At 52.2% G+C, this 14715-nt stretch overlaps 1 protein-coding gene across 12 annotated transcripts in view; it reads right to left on the reverse strand.

The window, feature by feature from the left end:
- The window catches only part of PRDM2 (PR/SET domain 2), a 30731-nt gene that overhangs the window by 3529 nt on the left and 12487 nt on the right, over nt 1-14715 (reverse strand). For 11 of the 12 annotated variants that reach the window (XM_088147678.1, XM_088147681.1, XM_088147677.1 and 8 more), the window contains 3 exons: nt 12045-12171; nt 4909-5022; nt 46-4423 (listed from right to left, as the gene is read on the reverse strand). In XM_088147678.1, the coding sequence (XP_088003804.1) occupies nt 46-4423; nt 4909-5022; nt 12045-12171 (4619 nt within the window). The remainder of the gene's footprint in view (nt 1-45; nt 4424-4908; nt 5023-12044; nt 12172-14715) is intronic. The other variant, XM_025163341.2, reaches the window with a different exon arrangement.

Raw genomic sequence — 14715 nt, forward strand, 5'->3', positions numbered from 1 at the left:
CCAGAGGACCACGCTGCCGGCCCGAACCTCCGTAGAAAAGCTCACCTGAAGTCCTTCGGCTCCTGCCGGGCTGAGCCCTCCTCCCGCTTGCTCTCCGCGGCCTCGGCAAAGGTCGCCTGCTGCAGGCTGCGGGTGACGGGCCCTCCGACTCTCTCCCTCGACTTGGTGCTGAACCGGTCAGCCTTCTTCTGGCTGGCTGGGGGGTGCGCCTTGCTGCGCTGGAGGCGGACGTGCAGCTTGCGCGAGGCTTTGCTCAGCAGTCTGGGGGAACCGCTCTTGGCGGCTCCTTTGCTCCGCTTTCCCTCCGGCGGGGCCCCCTTGCCGACCCTCGCCGAGCTGGCGTTTCTCACTGCGGGTGGAGGGGGGGCCTTTTTGGGCTTGATGGGTTGCGCAAACTTGACGTTCTGCTTCAGCTTGAAGGAGGCAGAGGGCAGCTGGACGGCCGCGGGCCCTGAGCTGCGAGCGCGGGTCTTCCCCAGGTGGGCGTGAGCGCTCTGCATTTTGATCTCGGCGTCGGCTGTTCGCCGGCGCAGGTTGGCACCACTTTTGCTGCTGCTGGGAGATGACGCCCCGCTTTTCTTTTTAGCCTTCTTTTTCGAGGAAGAGGAAATGGGCTTTTGGGGGCAGCTGTAGGAGGCGTGCTTGTTCAAGCTTCCGATGTACGTGAATTCCCGACTGCAGTAGGGGCAGATGTGAGAGCTGGGCTCCGCGCCGCTGTTCCTGAGCTCTGCCTTCTGCTGCGACTTCTTCTTCTGCAGAATCGCCTTCTGGACCAGCTGGTTCTTCTTCTTCAGGGCGCTGATTTTTAGTTTGTTGGAGGCCATTCGGCTCACCTCGACGCCGAAGTCGAGTCTCTGGGGCTGGCCCACCCGCCGGAAGCCGTTGTTAGTGGGACTGGGCAAGACAACTCCATTTTTAGGGCGGACTGCCTGTTTCAGAGGCACGGGGTTCTTTTTTGGAGTATACCGTTTTTTATCGCTGGCCGAAGCGCAAGCCAAAATGTGCTTGTGCAATTCGGGCATATTGTCCACGCTTTTCCCACACTTGGTGCAGCGAATGGCGGTAGAGAAGGTCTGTGGGATATTGTGAGTGGTGAAATTTGTGGCCGTCACTCCAATCCCATTAGGGTTTCGGTGGTGATACTGGAACGGAGGAGGCTTAAAACTCGGGTAGTGTTGGTTGAGGCCCATGCGGACGTCTGGATCTTTGGGTTTGACTCCAGCTGCCATGATTTTAATGGTTGTATAGAGCTCTTCAGAGGAGTCGTTTAGCTCCTCCTCCTCCTCTTCCTCCTCCTTGGAGGATTCCAAAGAAAGGCTGGGCAGGCTTTGCATTTGTTCAGCGCTCGCTTTACTGGGATCTGTAAAGTTCTGCGGTCGCAGGGTCCCACTTTCAAACTGGTGGTGGGTGCATTCTTTGTCGGGGTGGAGATCTCGCTGGTGCTGCTGCAGATTGCATAGGAAAGCAAATTCTTTCTTGCAGATGGAGCATACAAAGATGTTACCCACTCCGTGGAGCAAGAAGCGATGCTCTGACAAGCCTGCCTTCTCTCTGAAGAGCTGGACACAGAATTCACATTTGAAGGGCCACTCCCCGGCATGAAGGGATAAATGCTTGGTGAGATCCTTAATAGCAAGGAATGGGGTCTCGCAGACATTGCACACAAAGTTCTTGCTGAAGGTTTCCTGGATGGCATCTGCTGCACTTGAGTGGTGGGGGTCCTCCCGCAGCTTCGGACACCTATTTTCTCCCTCCTCTTGCTTAAAGGTCATCAGGGGTGCTGAATTTTCCAGGTTATCGCCAGGGGAGAGGGCAGAAGAAACTACAGAGAGAGGAGGGGGGGAAGGAGAGGAGGAGGGGGATGCAGAGGAGGAAGAGGAAGAAAAAGAGGAGGAAGAGGAAGAGGGGGAGGAGGAGGAGGATGACGATGAAGAGAGAGTGGGTGGCCCAGGCGAAGCACAGCTGAGAGGCTCTACAGAATGCACGGGAGATGCTGAGACGGTTGGAGAAAGGATGGGGAGAGGGGAGTGGGCAGTGGCATTGGACAGGGGAGAGGGACAGGAACTTGGAGTGGTGCTGAGGGGGTCTTCTGGGAGTGGCGAAGGAACCGTGGGAAGAAGAGGTGGCGGCGGCGTGGGGGCCTTGAGCATGGGTGGGCACGGAGGATGGGCAGGAGAAGTTGCTTGAGTCAAGACCGACGCTGCCTGGCAGGCTGACGCTGGAGGCAAGGACGTCTCGGCGGTGAGGCCGGAACAGCCCAGCTCTGCTACAGGCGCTGGGGGAGCGGGGCCAGGCTGTGACTGCGCTTCGGGTAGTTTGCAGACATTCAGGCTTGGACTCGTGTCTGGGGAGGGGTTTTCGGACACCAAACTAGTCCCGTTGTATTCATTCAGCAGAACCTTCTGTAACATGGAGGTGGTGGGCTTCTTCTTTACGGCGCTACTGGCCGGCGCAGTCGAGGGAGCCTCCTTGCTCCCGCCGCCATCGCCGCCGGGCTTCTTGTGGACGCTCAGATCCAGCACAGACTCCCAGGGCCCCTGGGCTCGATCCTTCCCATTTGACCGCTGCTTCACGCTGCTGGACAAGTCCAAAGGCTGCTGATTACACACGTTCCCGAACGGCGGGCTTGGCGTCCACTCCTTAGACGCCTTGTATTCTTCTGGACAGAGGGGACTCACGGCTTCCCTTTCTTCTCTCCCGGACAAGCTCCAGGTGGGGGAGCTGCTACGTCTCTCCAGTTTGGGGGGCTTCGCACTCAGGGCTGCCTCGTTCCAAGCGGGCTTGCCCTCGCCGGCCTTGCCTGGGTCTCGAAGGCCTGGACTGTGCTGCGGGGAGCTGGTGCGCCGTTTGAACCTGCTCGAGGTTGCAGGGAGAAGAGGGGAAGATGCCGCAGGAAGCCCCAGCTTTGGGATATCCCCTGCCGAGGACGGGGGAGAGGGCACCGCCTTATTATTGTCCTGCGTCTGGAGAAGCTGCTTCAGCTTGGATGATAAATAAATACTTTTCTCTTTGGGGAAGGGCAAGCTCTCCACCGTCGATATCGCGAGAGGAATAGTCAGGGAGCAGAGGGAGGTGATTGGCTCTGGATCCATTTCTGTCTTTATCTTGGCCAGCAGCGGGGGGCTTGCCGTCCTCCTCTTCTTGGCCTCTGGGTTTCCGCCGGTGGGCGACTCCTTCGACCCCTCCACCAGGTGCACCGGCACGGCCTTGACGTTGGAGGCGATCTCCACCGTCACAGGGCTCAGGAGGCAGTTGATGCCGAAGACTTCGGTGGAGCCGGATTCCACCTCAATCACGTCGCAGTTGCTCGTGCTACTGTTGGACTGAATCTTGCCGTCGATGTAGTAGTTGAGGTTTTCGGATATGTTGCTGGAAACGTCCATGACGTAAACGTCGTCGGCTTCCCCTTCTTCCTCAAGGTCTGTGCTGGCCACGTACCCGCCGGGGGCGTGCTGGGCTTGCCCCACTGGAGCCTGGGGCTCTTCCGGTTTTCTCCTGACCCCTTTGGGGATGAGATGTCGCTCGTGGACCCTCCGCTGGTGCCTGCGCATGTTGGTATGGGTGCCAAACACCTTCCTGCAGTACTGGCACGGGTGTGATTCTTTGGGGTCCTTGCTCTCCTCAAAGGACAGAGGATGTGATGTTTTGGAAGAAGCTCTCTCGGCCTCCGGGACCGGGGCATCCTGTCTTACCTTGGTTTCATTCTGGACAGCCCCCTCAGCAGCCTTGGCACTGCCCCCGGACAGCTGGGCGGAAGCCAAGGGTAAAAGCAGCTTCCTTTTTGGCCCAGCCTCGTGGCGTCGCTCATGGCGCCGTCGGTTGATTTGCGTCCCGAAGGCTTTGCCGCAGTAGCGGCACTTGAAGGCATGGCTGATGGCCGAAATGTGGATGTGCACGTGGCGCTCCAGGCCCTGCTTCGTGGTGAACTTTCTTTCGCAGTGCTGGCAGGGAAACATGAACGTCCCCTGGACGTTACCGTTGGACTCGCCTCTAGTTTTGGGAAACTTCACCAAAGGCTTTTTCTTGGGAGAGCTTTCAGGAGAGTCCTCGGATAGGCTGCTCTGCTCTTCCACAGACTCCAGCTTGTCTTCACACACCGACATGGATTCCACATCTGGATGTTCTTTAGATAAGCTACCCTCCTCCTCTTCTTCTTCAGGCTCTTCCTCCTCCTCTTCCTCCCCCATTTCCTCCCCAGGCTCTTCCTCTTCCTCAGCCTCCTCCTCTTCGTCCTCTTCTAAATCTTTCGATCTGCGCAGTACTACTCCCAGCTTGTCCTTGGGGGTGGCGGGTGCCTCGCTCACTGGACCGGAGACGAGCAGGGTGGGGAGTGCGTCTTGGTTTACCATCTCCTGGATGACAGCAGCCTGGTCCAGGGGCAACACCGCAGAAACTGTTGGGGCTTCCTCCTCTGGTTTATGGCCTGAGAAACGGAGGAAAACAAAGACAGCATCCTACAACGGTCCCCCAGCAGTGTTCCCCCAGCAGTCTGGGGTGATTCCCGTTTGCAAGCCACAAATACGTGGACTGCCCTTTTAAAAGCAAATGCATTCAGATTTATTTATTTAAAAAAAAAATCTAGGCCCAATTCCGTAAGAGCCTGCTCCCCCCCACAAAATACGACACCACATATTGCCCACTGGCCCTGCCCTCCTAAAACCCCCCTCAGGCCACGCCGCTTTTCCTCTGTAGCTCATTTTAATCTTCCACGGCTTGTTCTACGGTGAGCAAGCAAGGTCAGTTCCGAGTCGTTCTGGTGCCTTTTCTTCTCTTTTGTGTTTTTAAAGAACTTGGTCATTGGCAAACCTTGAGATGCCAACAACATCTTGTGTTTAGTGACTCTGCAACCCCGCCTCCAATTTCAGCTCCAACCCACCAAGGAAGTGCAGGAGACAGACACCCCCTTACCTTCCTTGGTCTCCCTCATACCGAAAGGTGTTAAATCCAAACCCAAAGGAGCCTTTCGCTTTTTATCCCTGGCTTTCTTGCCTTTGCTTTTAGCCTCCTGGGATTTTTTCTTTCCTAGGAAGAAAAAAAGGAAGAGTTGGATGAAATGCAGGGCTTCTTTCCAGATGATCCCTTCAAGCAACAAAACGTGGCCACGTTCAGTGGCTGGCTAGTCTTCCAGGAAGTGTGGGGTCAGACACGTTGGCCCCTTCCTGAGGCTCCGCAATGGCTCCTTCAGTGCTTCAGCTCCCGGGAGGCCTTCACGGTCAGCGGGCAGCTCTGCTCTGGACAGGGGCCTACGCGTTTTGTAAGCCCCTGGAGCAGTTTTGCTTTCCTGACACCCCTATCTGTTCTCTCTCTCTCTCTCTCTCTCTCACACACACACATAATATCCCCCACCTTGCCTCTGTTGACCAGGAAGAGCCTCTAACCTTGACCCCTGCTAAGTTACGGACCACTGGGGCTGTGGGATCCTACCTGGTCAGAATTCTTACACGGCCGAGCGGCTGAAGCCCTTCCGCTCCCTTCTCAGGCCCTTTCGAAATTAAATGGCGGAGTGGGGGGGGGGAGGCATTCCTTGCCTCCATGGCAAATGGACAACTTATTATTACAGGGGAATGATCGTTTGACTTCTTGTTGCCCTGTCCTTGGATCTCTGGAGAAGGGAACAGAGAGACAAGGCGCGTGGCACAGGAACTGGCTGTTTATGGCATCCCTTTGTTTTTACTTACAAAATGGGCACTTGCCCAAAGGATGTATTGTCCATCGTTCTAGACTAGAGCAAAATCCCAGAAACCTAACAAACAAGGAAGCGAGGTTTAATTATCCTTAATTGTTTTCCCTGCTAGATTTTTTAAAGCAAAGCAAGAGGAGACGCATCGCCACCACCACCGCTGATGTATTTTCTTTCTTGCTCTTCTATCTCTAAGAAGTAGTAAAGGGTTGAGTAGCTTGGATTACTCTGTAAAGGCCACAGAGGCAACCCTGCAAGACTGTGGAAGTAAGTCGGGCTGGCTGAGGAGCAGAGTGTCTGTTGATGCACTTCATACAGCAAAGTTTACTTGTTACTGAATTCATGGGGGGGGGGGATTTTCACCCAATACTGAAATATAAATGTACAAAATGCACTTGGGCTGCCCAGCAGGCAATGCCACCCCAAAGTGGCCAGTGTCAGACGCAGCCAAGGGTCATCTGCTTGCGTGTGTTGTGTGTACAGAGCAAACGACACACGAGTCTGCAAAAGAAGGAAGGAGGTAAGTTGCGCCTTTGGGAATTGGCACACGCAGGAGACACCTTTGTGAGACGCTGCTTTTTCGAAAAATAATTCAGGACGGACGTAGACATGAAGCAGAACCAGCCAGACGCCATGAAACTAGTCTACTTAAACCACGCCACTTTGGGGCTTGATTCAGTCTGGGGAGGACGGAGAGCTGAAAAAGAGAGCTGGAGAGCTGAAAAACCCTTGTTCTTCTAACTTTAAGTGTCTTTTTAAAAGCCCAACCAAAAAGCAATCTCCCCCTCCAAACGAAAGAGTCCAGGAAGGCTCGCTCGCGGTCCTTGGGCACTTCATGCGGACCACATCTCACTGAGCCGTCCGGGGACAGGCCGACTTGGGCTCGGCCTGCAGCGGGGGGCCAGACGCAGACCCGATGCCGAGGGCTCTGCAGTCCTCTGCGGATTGTTCGATGAACCCTAATTAAGCGATCCGGTGTTCAGTGCGACGAGGGAACTGGATCTTCCCCTGAGCTCCTAGACTTAGACTTCAGCCTCTCAAAGCCAAAAGCTCCGCGGGGGCCTCTGGCTTAAGGGCGGCAGCGCCTGCAAGAGACGACCACTGGCCCTTTCTTGGAAGAACCTCTGCGTTTCAAGCAGCCGGTCTGGCATTCAGCGTGGGTGACCTTAATGGTGGTCCGAGGCGATTCAGCCAGCAGCTGCTCTGCTTACTAAAAACAGCCAGAATGACAACTTGAGAGCAAATGTAATTTTAGATCCACTGGATCAGAGTCCAAGGAGCCAACAGAAACAGCTAAAGTCTCTCTCTCTCTCTCTCTCGCACTTCCAGCCAGATTGCACAAAACTGTCTCAATACGATCTCAAAGACGTAACTCCGGTGCCAATGGGCATCTCCTGGCCCAGGCTAACCTCAGGAGCACTCATTGTGAGGATGGGACTGCTGCATCAACCGAAAGTCAAAAAGCAGCAGTGGGCTAAACACCTGAAATGGCATGAATCCGGAAGAGACACCACAGCCAACGCATACCTTTGGGCCCGAGGAGCGCAACCGCACCTTCCGCCTTCCAAAAGGGTTGGGGTCTTCTGTGATGGGCCACCCCCACAGCGGCCACCTGTTTTCTGAAGGCGTGCCTGTCTTCCCCAAATCCCAGCTGTACCCATGATCCTGAACCAACCGACCCAGTAATACATTTGGTGCTCTCAGCACAAGTCTTGCAGAAGCCACAGCAAGGCCTTCTGAGGGAACTGGGGTCGGGGGCTTCCAGTGAGTCCCTCTCCAAAGCCTCACAGGACACGCCAACTGAGGCAAAGGATTCATGCTCCTCAGGATACAAGGTCTACTGGCTGAAGATCACCGTAGACCCTCTCCCAAACTCTCTGGCTGGGTCGGGCAGAGTTGCACCTGCTTCCACCTCCCGTTGTCATCCGCAGCGGCCAGTCGGGCACCTCCAGGAAGCCAAAGGCTGCCGTGTTTTGCCTTCCCCTTGAAGTGGGATTTAGCAGTGTTCAGCCAAAGGAGGACCTCATTCCCCACTGTAATTAACAACCATTGATCAGGCCTGCTCTCATCCCTCGTTTGACTAATCTAATTTTAAACCCATATAAGCAAATGAATATCACCACCTGGGGACACCCGATTGCATAAACTCATTACATGTTATGTGAAGCACTTCAAATTTTGTCTTGACTTGGAGGAGAAGAGCCATGTTAGTCAAATCAGGAAGAGTCTGGTAGCTTTTCTGACTGACAAACTGTATTAAAAGGCTGTATCTGGCCTTATGGCTGTAATAAACATGTGTGTGCGTGTATTAAAAAGCAGAAGCTTTCCAGAGTCCTTCTGATCTTTTGTCTTGATCTGAATTAGTAATCAATTTACTTGAAGGAGCCTACATTTTACCTTGCGGGGGGGGGGGGGGCAAGGAATCAGCAAAGCACCACCCTCCCTTTTCCCCCTTTGCATAAACATAATTATTTGTATATCAGTAGCCAGCACCTCAGGAAGAAGGCTAATCTCCAAGCTATTCCTTGAACACCTGCATTTTTTGAACAAAGGATATTTTTTCAAGAAGCATTTTGTCACAGAAGCAATGGCTAATCTTCTGACGTGGTACAGCCCATTCTCCAGGAGGAGCAATGCATAGCCATCTAGATGTTTCTGAACTCCAAATCCTAACAACCTTTTTCTAAAATGGCCAACAGTGGGAGGGGAGGGGATGTACAGCCTGACCGGATCTTTAAGATTATGTGTTGCCCACCGATTCAGCAAGAGCAGAACAGAAACAGTTTGTAGGGTGTGGGGGCCAACACACTTCTTCCAGAGCTAAGAATGATTCCCATTTCCTCAATGTTTCTCCTTAGCCTGGATTTTTAAAATGTTGAGTGAATAAATGGGGGGTGGGGAGAAAGCAATGGAATTATTGAAACTAAGGCCACTGATTTGAAAAGCTCTGTGAGCAATGAAAAATGCATGTGAAAGAATTAGCCATGAGTAAATTATTTCCTCTTTCTCCTTAATTTCATTCTCTAATTATTGTGAGATTCCAGCAACCTTCACTTCAATCTGGAGACCCAGGATATGGAAGAGCAGTAGAGCAGTTTTTTAACTTGTGCCATTCTTGGATTCCAAAGCACATTTATTAAAATAGATTGTATGATTTCAGAAGAAGAAAACTGAATTTGTGAGAGGAGCTAAAGCGAGCCACCAGCCCTCCCATCTTCCTCTTGGGTTACACTGTGCAAGAGTCAAAATGCTGCATAAAACAAGCAAATCAGAGGAGATGCTTCCCTCTTTTTCTTCCGCGCAACAAAGTTCCACCAAATCGTGAATTCAGAAGATCTGAGTTCCGTTCCAAAAAAACGTTTCTCATAAAAGAGACCCGTGGCACTTGAGCGTGTAACCCAGCAGAGGAGCAACTGCTAGCTGGATATTCCTGACCAATTTTCTCTGGGCAACCAACTGTTTGCAGCGTGGCAGCCATGCGCTTCACCTCATGTCTATTTATGTTTGGGGGCTTTTTCTCAATGTTGAACTAAATTTAAAAAATTTCTAAGACCAATTCTACTGTGTTTCCTGAATTAAAACTGGTTATTACTGACTCTGACCCATTTAGGTCTTAAGTTACAATTGCACGAAGACTACTCTGAGAATGAGCTCCACTGAACTCTTAGGGACTTACTCATGAGGAAACACGGATGAAATCAGGCCACGCAACTCACATAACACAACGGATGCTCTGTTCTGGATACATCTATCAGCCAAATGGATAGCTGAGCCAGACCAAGAAACCATCTCCTCCATTACGCAGAAACGACCACTCTATCCTTGGACTAGTCTTCCACTTGAGCCCGATCCAGCCTGGACGGTGGATCTCAAAAATCATCTACTCGTGCAGAAACCTGGCCCGGGGTTTAAGCTTGCCTGCTGAGGTCAGATGGGAGGTGACCGGGGCGACTGAGATGTTCAATTGCACACACTTACATGATGGGCCAACTCAAAACTGCTTTCTTTTGCCAAGTAGCTAAATACAATCTCCTGTAGGCTGATCTTAGATCTGCATTCAGCTGGACTGTTTTGGTTTTTACTCTTCTCCTACAAAGAACCTTGAAAATAGCTTTAGAAAAGATGGGGTGTCAAGAAATCGCTAAGAAAACCCCTCAGCTTATCTGAAGCTCTAACATGGCCCTTCTGAACCTGGTCCCTTCCGATCAAGAAGGTCCCAAAAGAATGCAGAAGCTCCCAGACGCTCCACCGAGGCTAGGGCACAGAGGGGCACCAGGCTTAATACCCCCCCCCCCCACATTATAATACTGATGGGCTTGCTCACTTGTTGGGGAAGCCATCATCCAGCAGAACATGCACCCCCAGAAAGCAACATTCTGGGAGGGGGGCCTTGACCTTTTCACTCCCCGAGAGCCAAGCCAGGCTCTTCTTGAATTCCGGAAGGTCTTCCTGCCACTGATTCCTAATCTCTTTTCCTACGCTTTTTAAGGAGCACGGGCTTTCCTGCCAAGCCCTTTCCTGGACTGGAACCATATGGTAGATCCAAAGGAGGTGGGAGACAGGCCTGCATCCCACTTGGAACACCCCCCTCCCCGTTGGGACTCTTCAGGAAAGAAGGCAGCTAAGGGACCTGTCTGGGCTGATCCAGCAGGAGTCTCCTTAAACCTCAGCTTCCCATGGACGCTGCCGGCCAAGGACACCCTCACGTTTCATCGGCTGACATCTGGATGCTCCCTGACCCCTGACCTTAGAGAAGAGCCACCTAGGCTCCCCGTGGTGACTGCTGAGAATCCTCCCTGGATCAGCAAAAGCTAGTTCATAACCAACAAAGGCAGTTTGGTGCATCCACTGATTAGAAGCGGAACTCAGACCTCACGGCCGAGAGGACTGTGTTCCTGAACTTTTGCCAGAGGTGGAATGTAACATTATGTGAAATGGTGACCCATTCCCTAAATTTTCTTGTTTGAGTCTTTTTCCCTTCACACCAGTTCCTCTCCATGATATTATCATCACCTTTCAATCATAAATTACTGTGCGGGGTGCCAGAAGATCCAACCTAATGTTTACCGCGCAGTAACTCGTTCCACGGGATCTCAGCACGCGAGGATACCCAGCCTGGAGCCTCCGTTTTTGTTTCCACTCTGTTCTCTGACTCCCTGCCCCCCTACGGCGACCCACCTCAAGGCACAGCACGCCCACAGGAGAACCACCAAGGTTGCTCTTTCATCCTCCTTGTTGGAACTTCTAAGAAATAGCTAAGAGAACCAGTTGCAGGAGACCAGGGATTTCAGCCATTACATAAAACAAGGTTTGAAAATAGACAAAATCAGGGATACCCCAAGAATGCCAACTTCTCTCATTTTGAAAGTTTCTCTGCTACAAGGTTTTTAAAAAACCCTTGAAAAAAACAACATTGCTGCAACTTCATTCTTCTTACCTTCCCTGAGTTAGTTTTTACCAAAAAAAAAAAATCATCCCATGATAAACTGTGTCCTCAATATTATGCACCTCTTTGTTGCACTTGCCCCATAAATGCATGGTGATTTTTGCCTTCAGGATATGTGACAGTCTTGTAGGGCAGCCTTTCAACATTTCAAAAAGAATCTTACTCACAAGAAATGTAGAACACAGATCTAATTTTCTCAAGTGCAACATTGTAAGGTCTGAAAGCCTGATGATTCACTGCCCAAATTTCAACAACATCCTGAAATGTGATCCTAACCACAACCTGTACAAATCCAGCCCTCCGAATTTGGTATGCCCTGAAATGTCACTGGCACCCTGAGTTTGGGATCATTAACAGGACTAGAGGGAGTGCAAACAGTTTTGCAGTTTGGGGGTGAAAATGCCATCCCACTTTACCCAAAAGATCATTGTTCATGCAGGCCACAAAGTACCTAAAACTACTTTCCCACGGGGGGGGTGGTTTAAAAAAGCCACCTGACTTCCTTCTCGGTGGGGGAATGAACTTCTTGCTTTAAAGCTCGGGGTGCTAAGGGGGAAGAGACAAGGGGCCAGGGTCCTGGGGAACCAGGGAGAGGCAGAGGGAGGCTGGGAAGCCGGCGGGAGGGGAGGGCAAACCCAGAGGCAGCAAAGCGAGCAGAGCAGGCCGGCAGTGGAGCCAGAGAGTCGGCTGAACGAGGAAGCCTCAGAGCAAAGTGGTTCTCGATCTCGCAACCAGGAACTGGCGGACGGAAGGCAGGCGGGCGGGCACCCCCCCCACACACACACCCGGAGTTTGTCATTTCGCCCCTCTCCTGCTTGGCCTCCTTTTCCTGCAGGCAGGGCAGGTGGGCGGAGAGAGCGGGCAGCCGGGCAGCCAGCCCCCTGGGCAGCCAGTGGGGGCGGAGGGAGCGCGCCTTACCTTTCCTGGCTTTGGGGGAGTTCCTCTTGCTCCGGTGGCTGGCCCTCTCTTCCTCCAGAGCAGCTGCTATCTCCGGGTTCTCTTCCCCATTGTACCAGACCAGGAGCTCATCCCCGGGCTCAATTGGCTGCCAGGAGGAAAGAGACAAAAGCAGGACGCCAATCGCACCGAGGGTTGTTCGCTCAGCAGCCGCCGACCCACGCAGAGGGAGGGGGAGGAGGCGGGCAGGAGCTGCGGGCGGGTCGCAAACAGCTGCCGCTCGCTTGCTCGCTCGCTCTCTCGCTCGCTCGGCTGGGAGAGGGCCCCGACCGGCCAAACAGGAAGGACTCTTTAACCCTCCGGGACTCCGTCGTCGCAAGCAGGCTGGCCGTGCGGCAGCGTCAGAGAGGGCGAGAGCGGGCGAGAGGGGCAGGCCACGTCCAGCCCCTCTGCTGGAAGGAGGACCGCAGGACAAGGCTGTGACTTGCACATTTAGGAAAACCCCACTGTTTGCCAGCTGAGTCATCCGAGGAGGCTGGGCGACTCGCTCCGTCACAAACCAACGCTGACGCCTGCTTCCTTCGTTCACCTGAAACAAACACGCTTCCTCCTGGACTGGCATAACCTAGTCTGAGAGGGCACAGAGGAAAGGGGTGGCGGGCGGTTTAGCTCGTCAGGTAGGCCCCGGGAATGGTCGTTTATCAATAAACTGCGTTTAAACAAGCCACGGCCGAATGGAACGCTCGAGCCCAGCCAGCAGAGATCAGCTTTCTGTGCTCCCCCAAGAACTGACCATCCTGCCTCCCAAGGGGGGAAGGATCTGCTGGAGCAAAGGCAGTTTGAGGTGCTCCTGCGCATTACGTCGGGTCTCCCCTGCTCTTCCAGAAAACCCCTGCTCAGAAATAACGCTCGGAAAAGTCGTCACGTCATGTGGGTCAGAGCACGGCTTCTTCTATCCCCAGGTACATCCGCTGCCCCCAAAAGGGCAGCAGGACACGTGAAACTTCTCAAAACAAGGTCAGCTTCCCCTGCTTTTTCCAAAGACAGCTGGCAGGAACATCTGACCCCCATCTCCTCCTTCCACATTTCAAAGCCAAGCCTTCTAATCTACTCTCGAAAATCAGAATAAAACAAAATAAAAACACGTCAGCCTCAGCCTCCAGACTGCAAATCTGACAACATTCAGGAAAGAGGAGGAGGAGATGGAAGAACGGCAGCTACTGCTCAAATGAAGAGAACAGAGGTTTCTTGTCCTTTTCGCTCCACAGCCTCTTTCCTTAGTTTTCAGGATGGCCTCAAATTTGGGCATGAATCGTTTCGGAAACTTTCACAGAGTTTGTAACCGCTATGGAGTTTGCTTTTGTCTGAAAGGCCTAAACAGTCTTGAAAACACACAAATACACAGACGCCACTTTCAATAAGCATTCAGAAAGAAGTATCAATACCAAAGTCACATTTCCCACAAATACTGAAATGATCCTGTTTTATAAGCTTATTAACCAAACCTGTCAGTATTTGCTAGGGACTATGTTTGCATAAAGAAAATAAATATTTAGAATCAATTAAGAATAATTAAGGATTGTTTTAATATATGACAGTGAGCCACCTAGAGTCACTCAGGTAGGCAGCATAAACACCTTTGCAAACAAACAGATATAAAAAGAGACCAAATGAACATTGCCAGGATGGGAATTACAAAGATACTGAGCAGTCGGTAAGTAGCAGGGAGAGAGTGAAGCAAACCACGATCTTGCCCTATCCAGACAAAAACCCACCCTCCAGATCCTCCGCTCTGGAGCACTTCTCCCCATGGGAAATGGTTACAGACAGCCAAGGCTGTGACGTTACAAACCATGTGACAAACTGCAGAAGCTGCAACAGAACAAAAGATGGAGGCCACAGATACGACCCCATAGAAGTCGACGGTGGAGCACCTACGAATGGCGGGTCTTCCTTTTTAGAAAATACAGGCAGTCCTTGCTTACCAACTGCCTCATTCAGCAACCATTCGAAGTTATGACGGTGTTGAAAAAATAACTTTACGACCAATGCCTGCGTTTGTGACCTTTGCAGCGTCCCTCAGTCATGTGATCGCCATTACAGTCAGCGTGTGTTGTCCTGTGCCTGTTGTTTTTCTTTTTCCCCCCCTCGCAGAGCAGAGAAATTGGAGAGGAAGGGATTACAAAAGAGTAAGCAGGCACACAATGGGGAATACACCAGGCTGCTTGCGTAGTGTGCTCACAGCTGCCGGCGCCAATGCATTGCTTTCCATGTGTATACCCCATTGTGTGCCTGCTTACTCACTTGTAATCCCTTCCTCTCCAGGGAATGTAAATACAAACATTATTTTCCTTCTTGTTCATTATCCCAGGGCTGGGGTGAGCATTCCAAAGGCAGGGGGAGCGGTTAGGAGGCAAACAAAAGCCAAAGGTGTGAAACTGACTCCTCTTGTCACTTTCAAGCTGGCTATCCAGAATGGCAGGGAAGTGGGGAAAAGGAAAATTGCAGTCACCTGATTTCCCACTTAGCGACTGCTTCACCTAGCAAAGCAACAGAGTTGCCAATCCCAACTGTGGTCAGTAAAGGAGGACTACCTGTACTGCCAAGCTAGACAAAACGTCAGGGAAGATCTCACAAAGGCAGGTGTTCTGCAAGAGTGTTTCTCCAATCTAGCGGCGTTGTGATATCTGAA

The sequence above is a fragment of the Python bivittatus genome, unplaced genomic scaffold, assembly GCF_059951505.1.
Source record: "Python bivittatus isolate LINGU-HERP-01145 unplaced genomic scaffold, Pbiv_v1 ctg000510_np1212, whole genome shotgun sequence".
NCBI lineage: Eukaryota > Metazoa > Chordata > Lepidosauria > Squamata > Pythonidae > Python > Python bivittatus.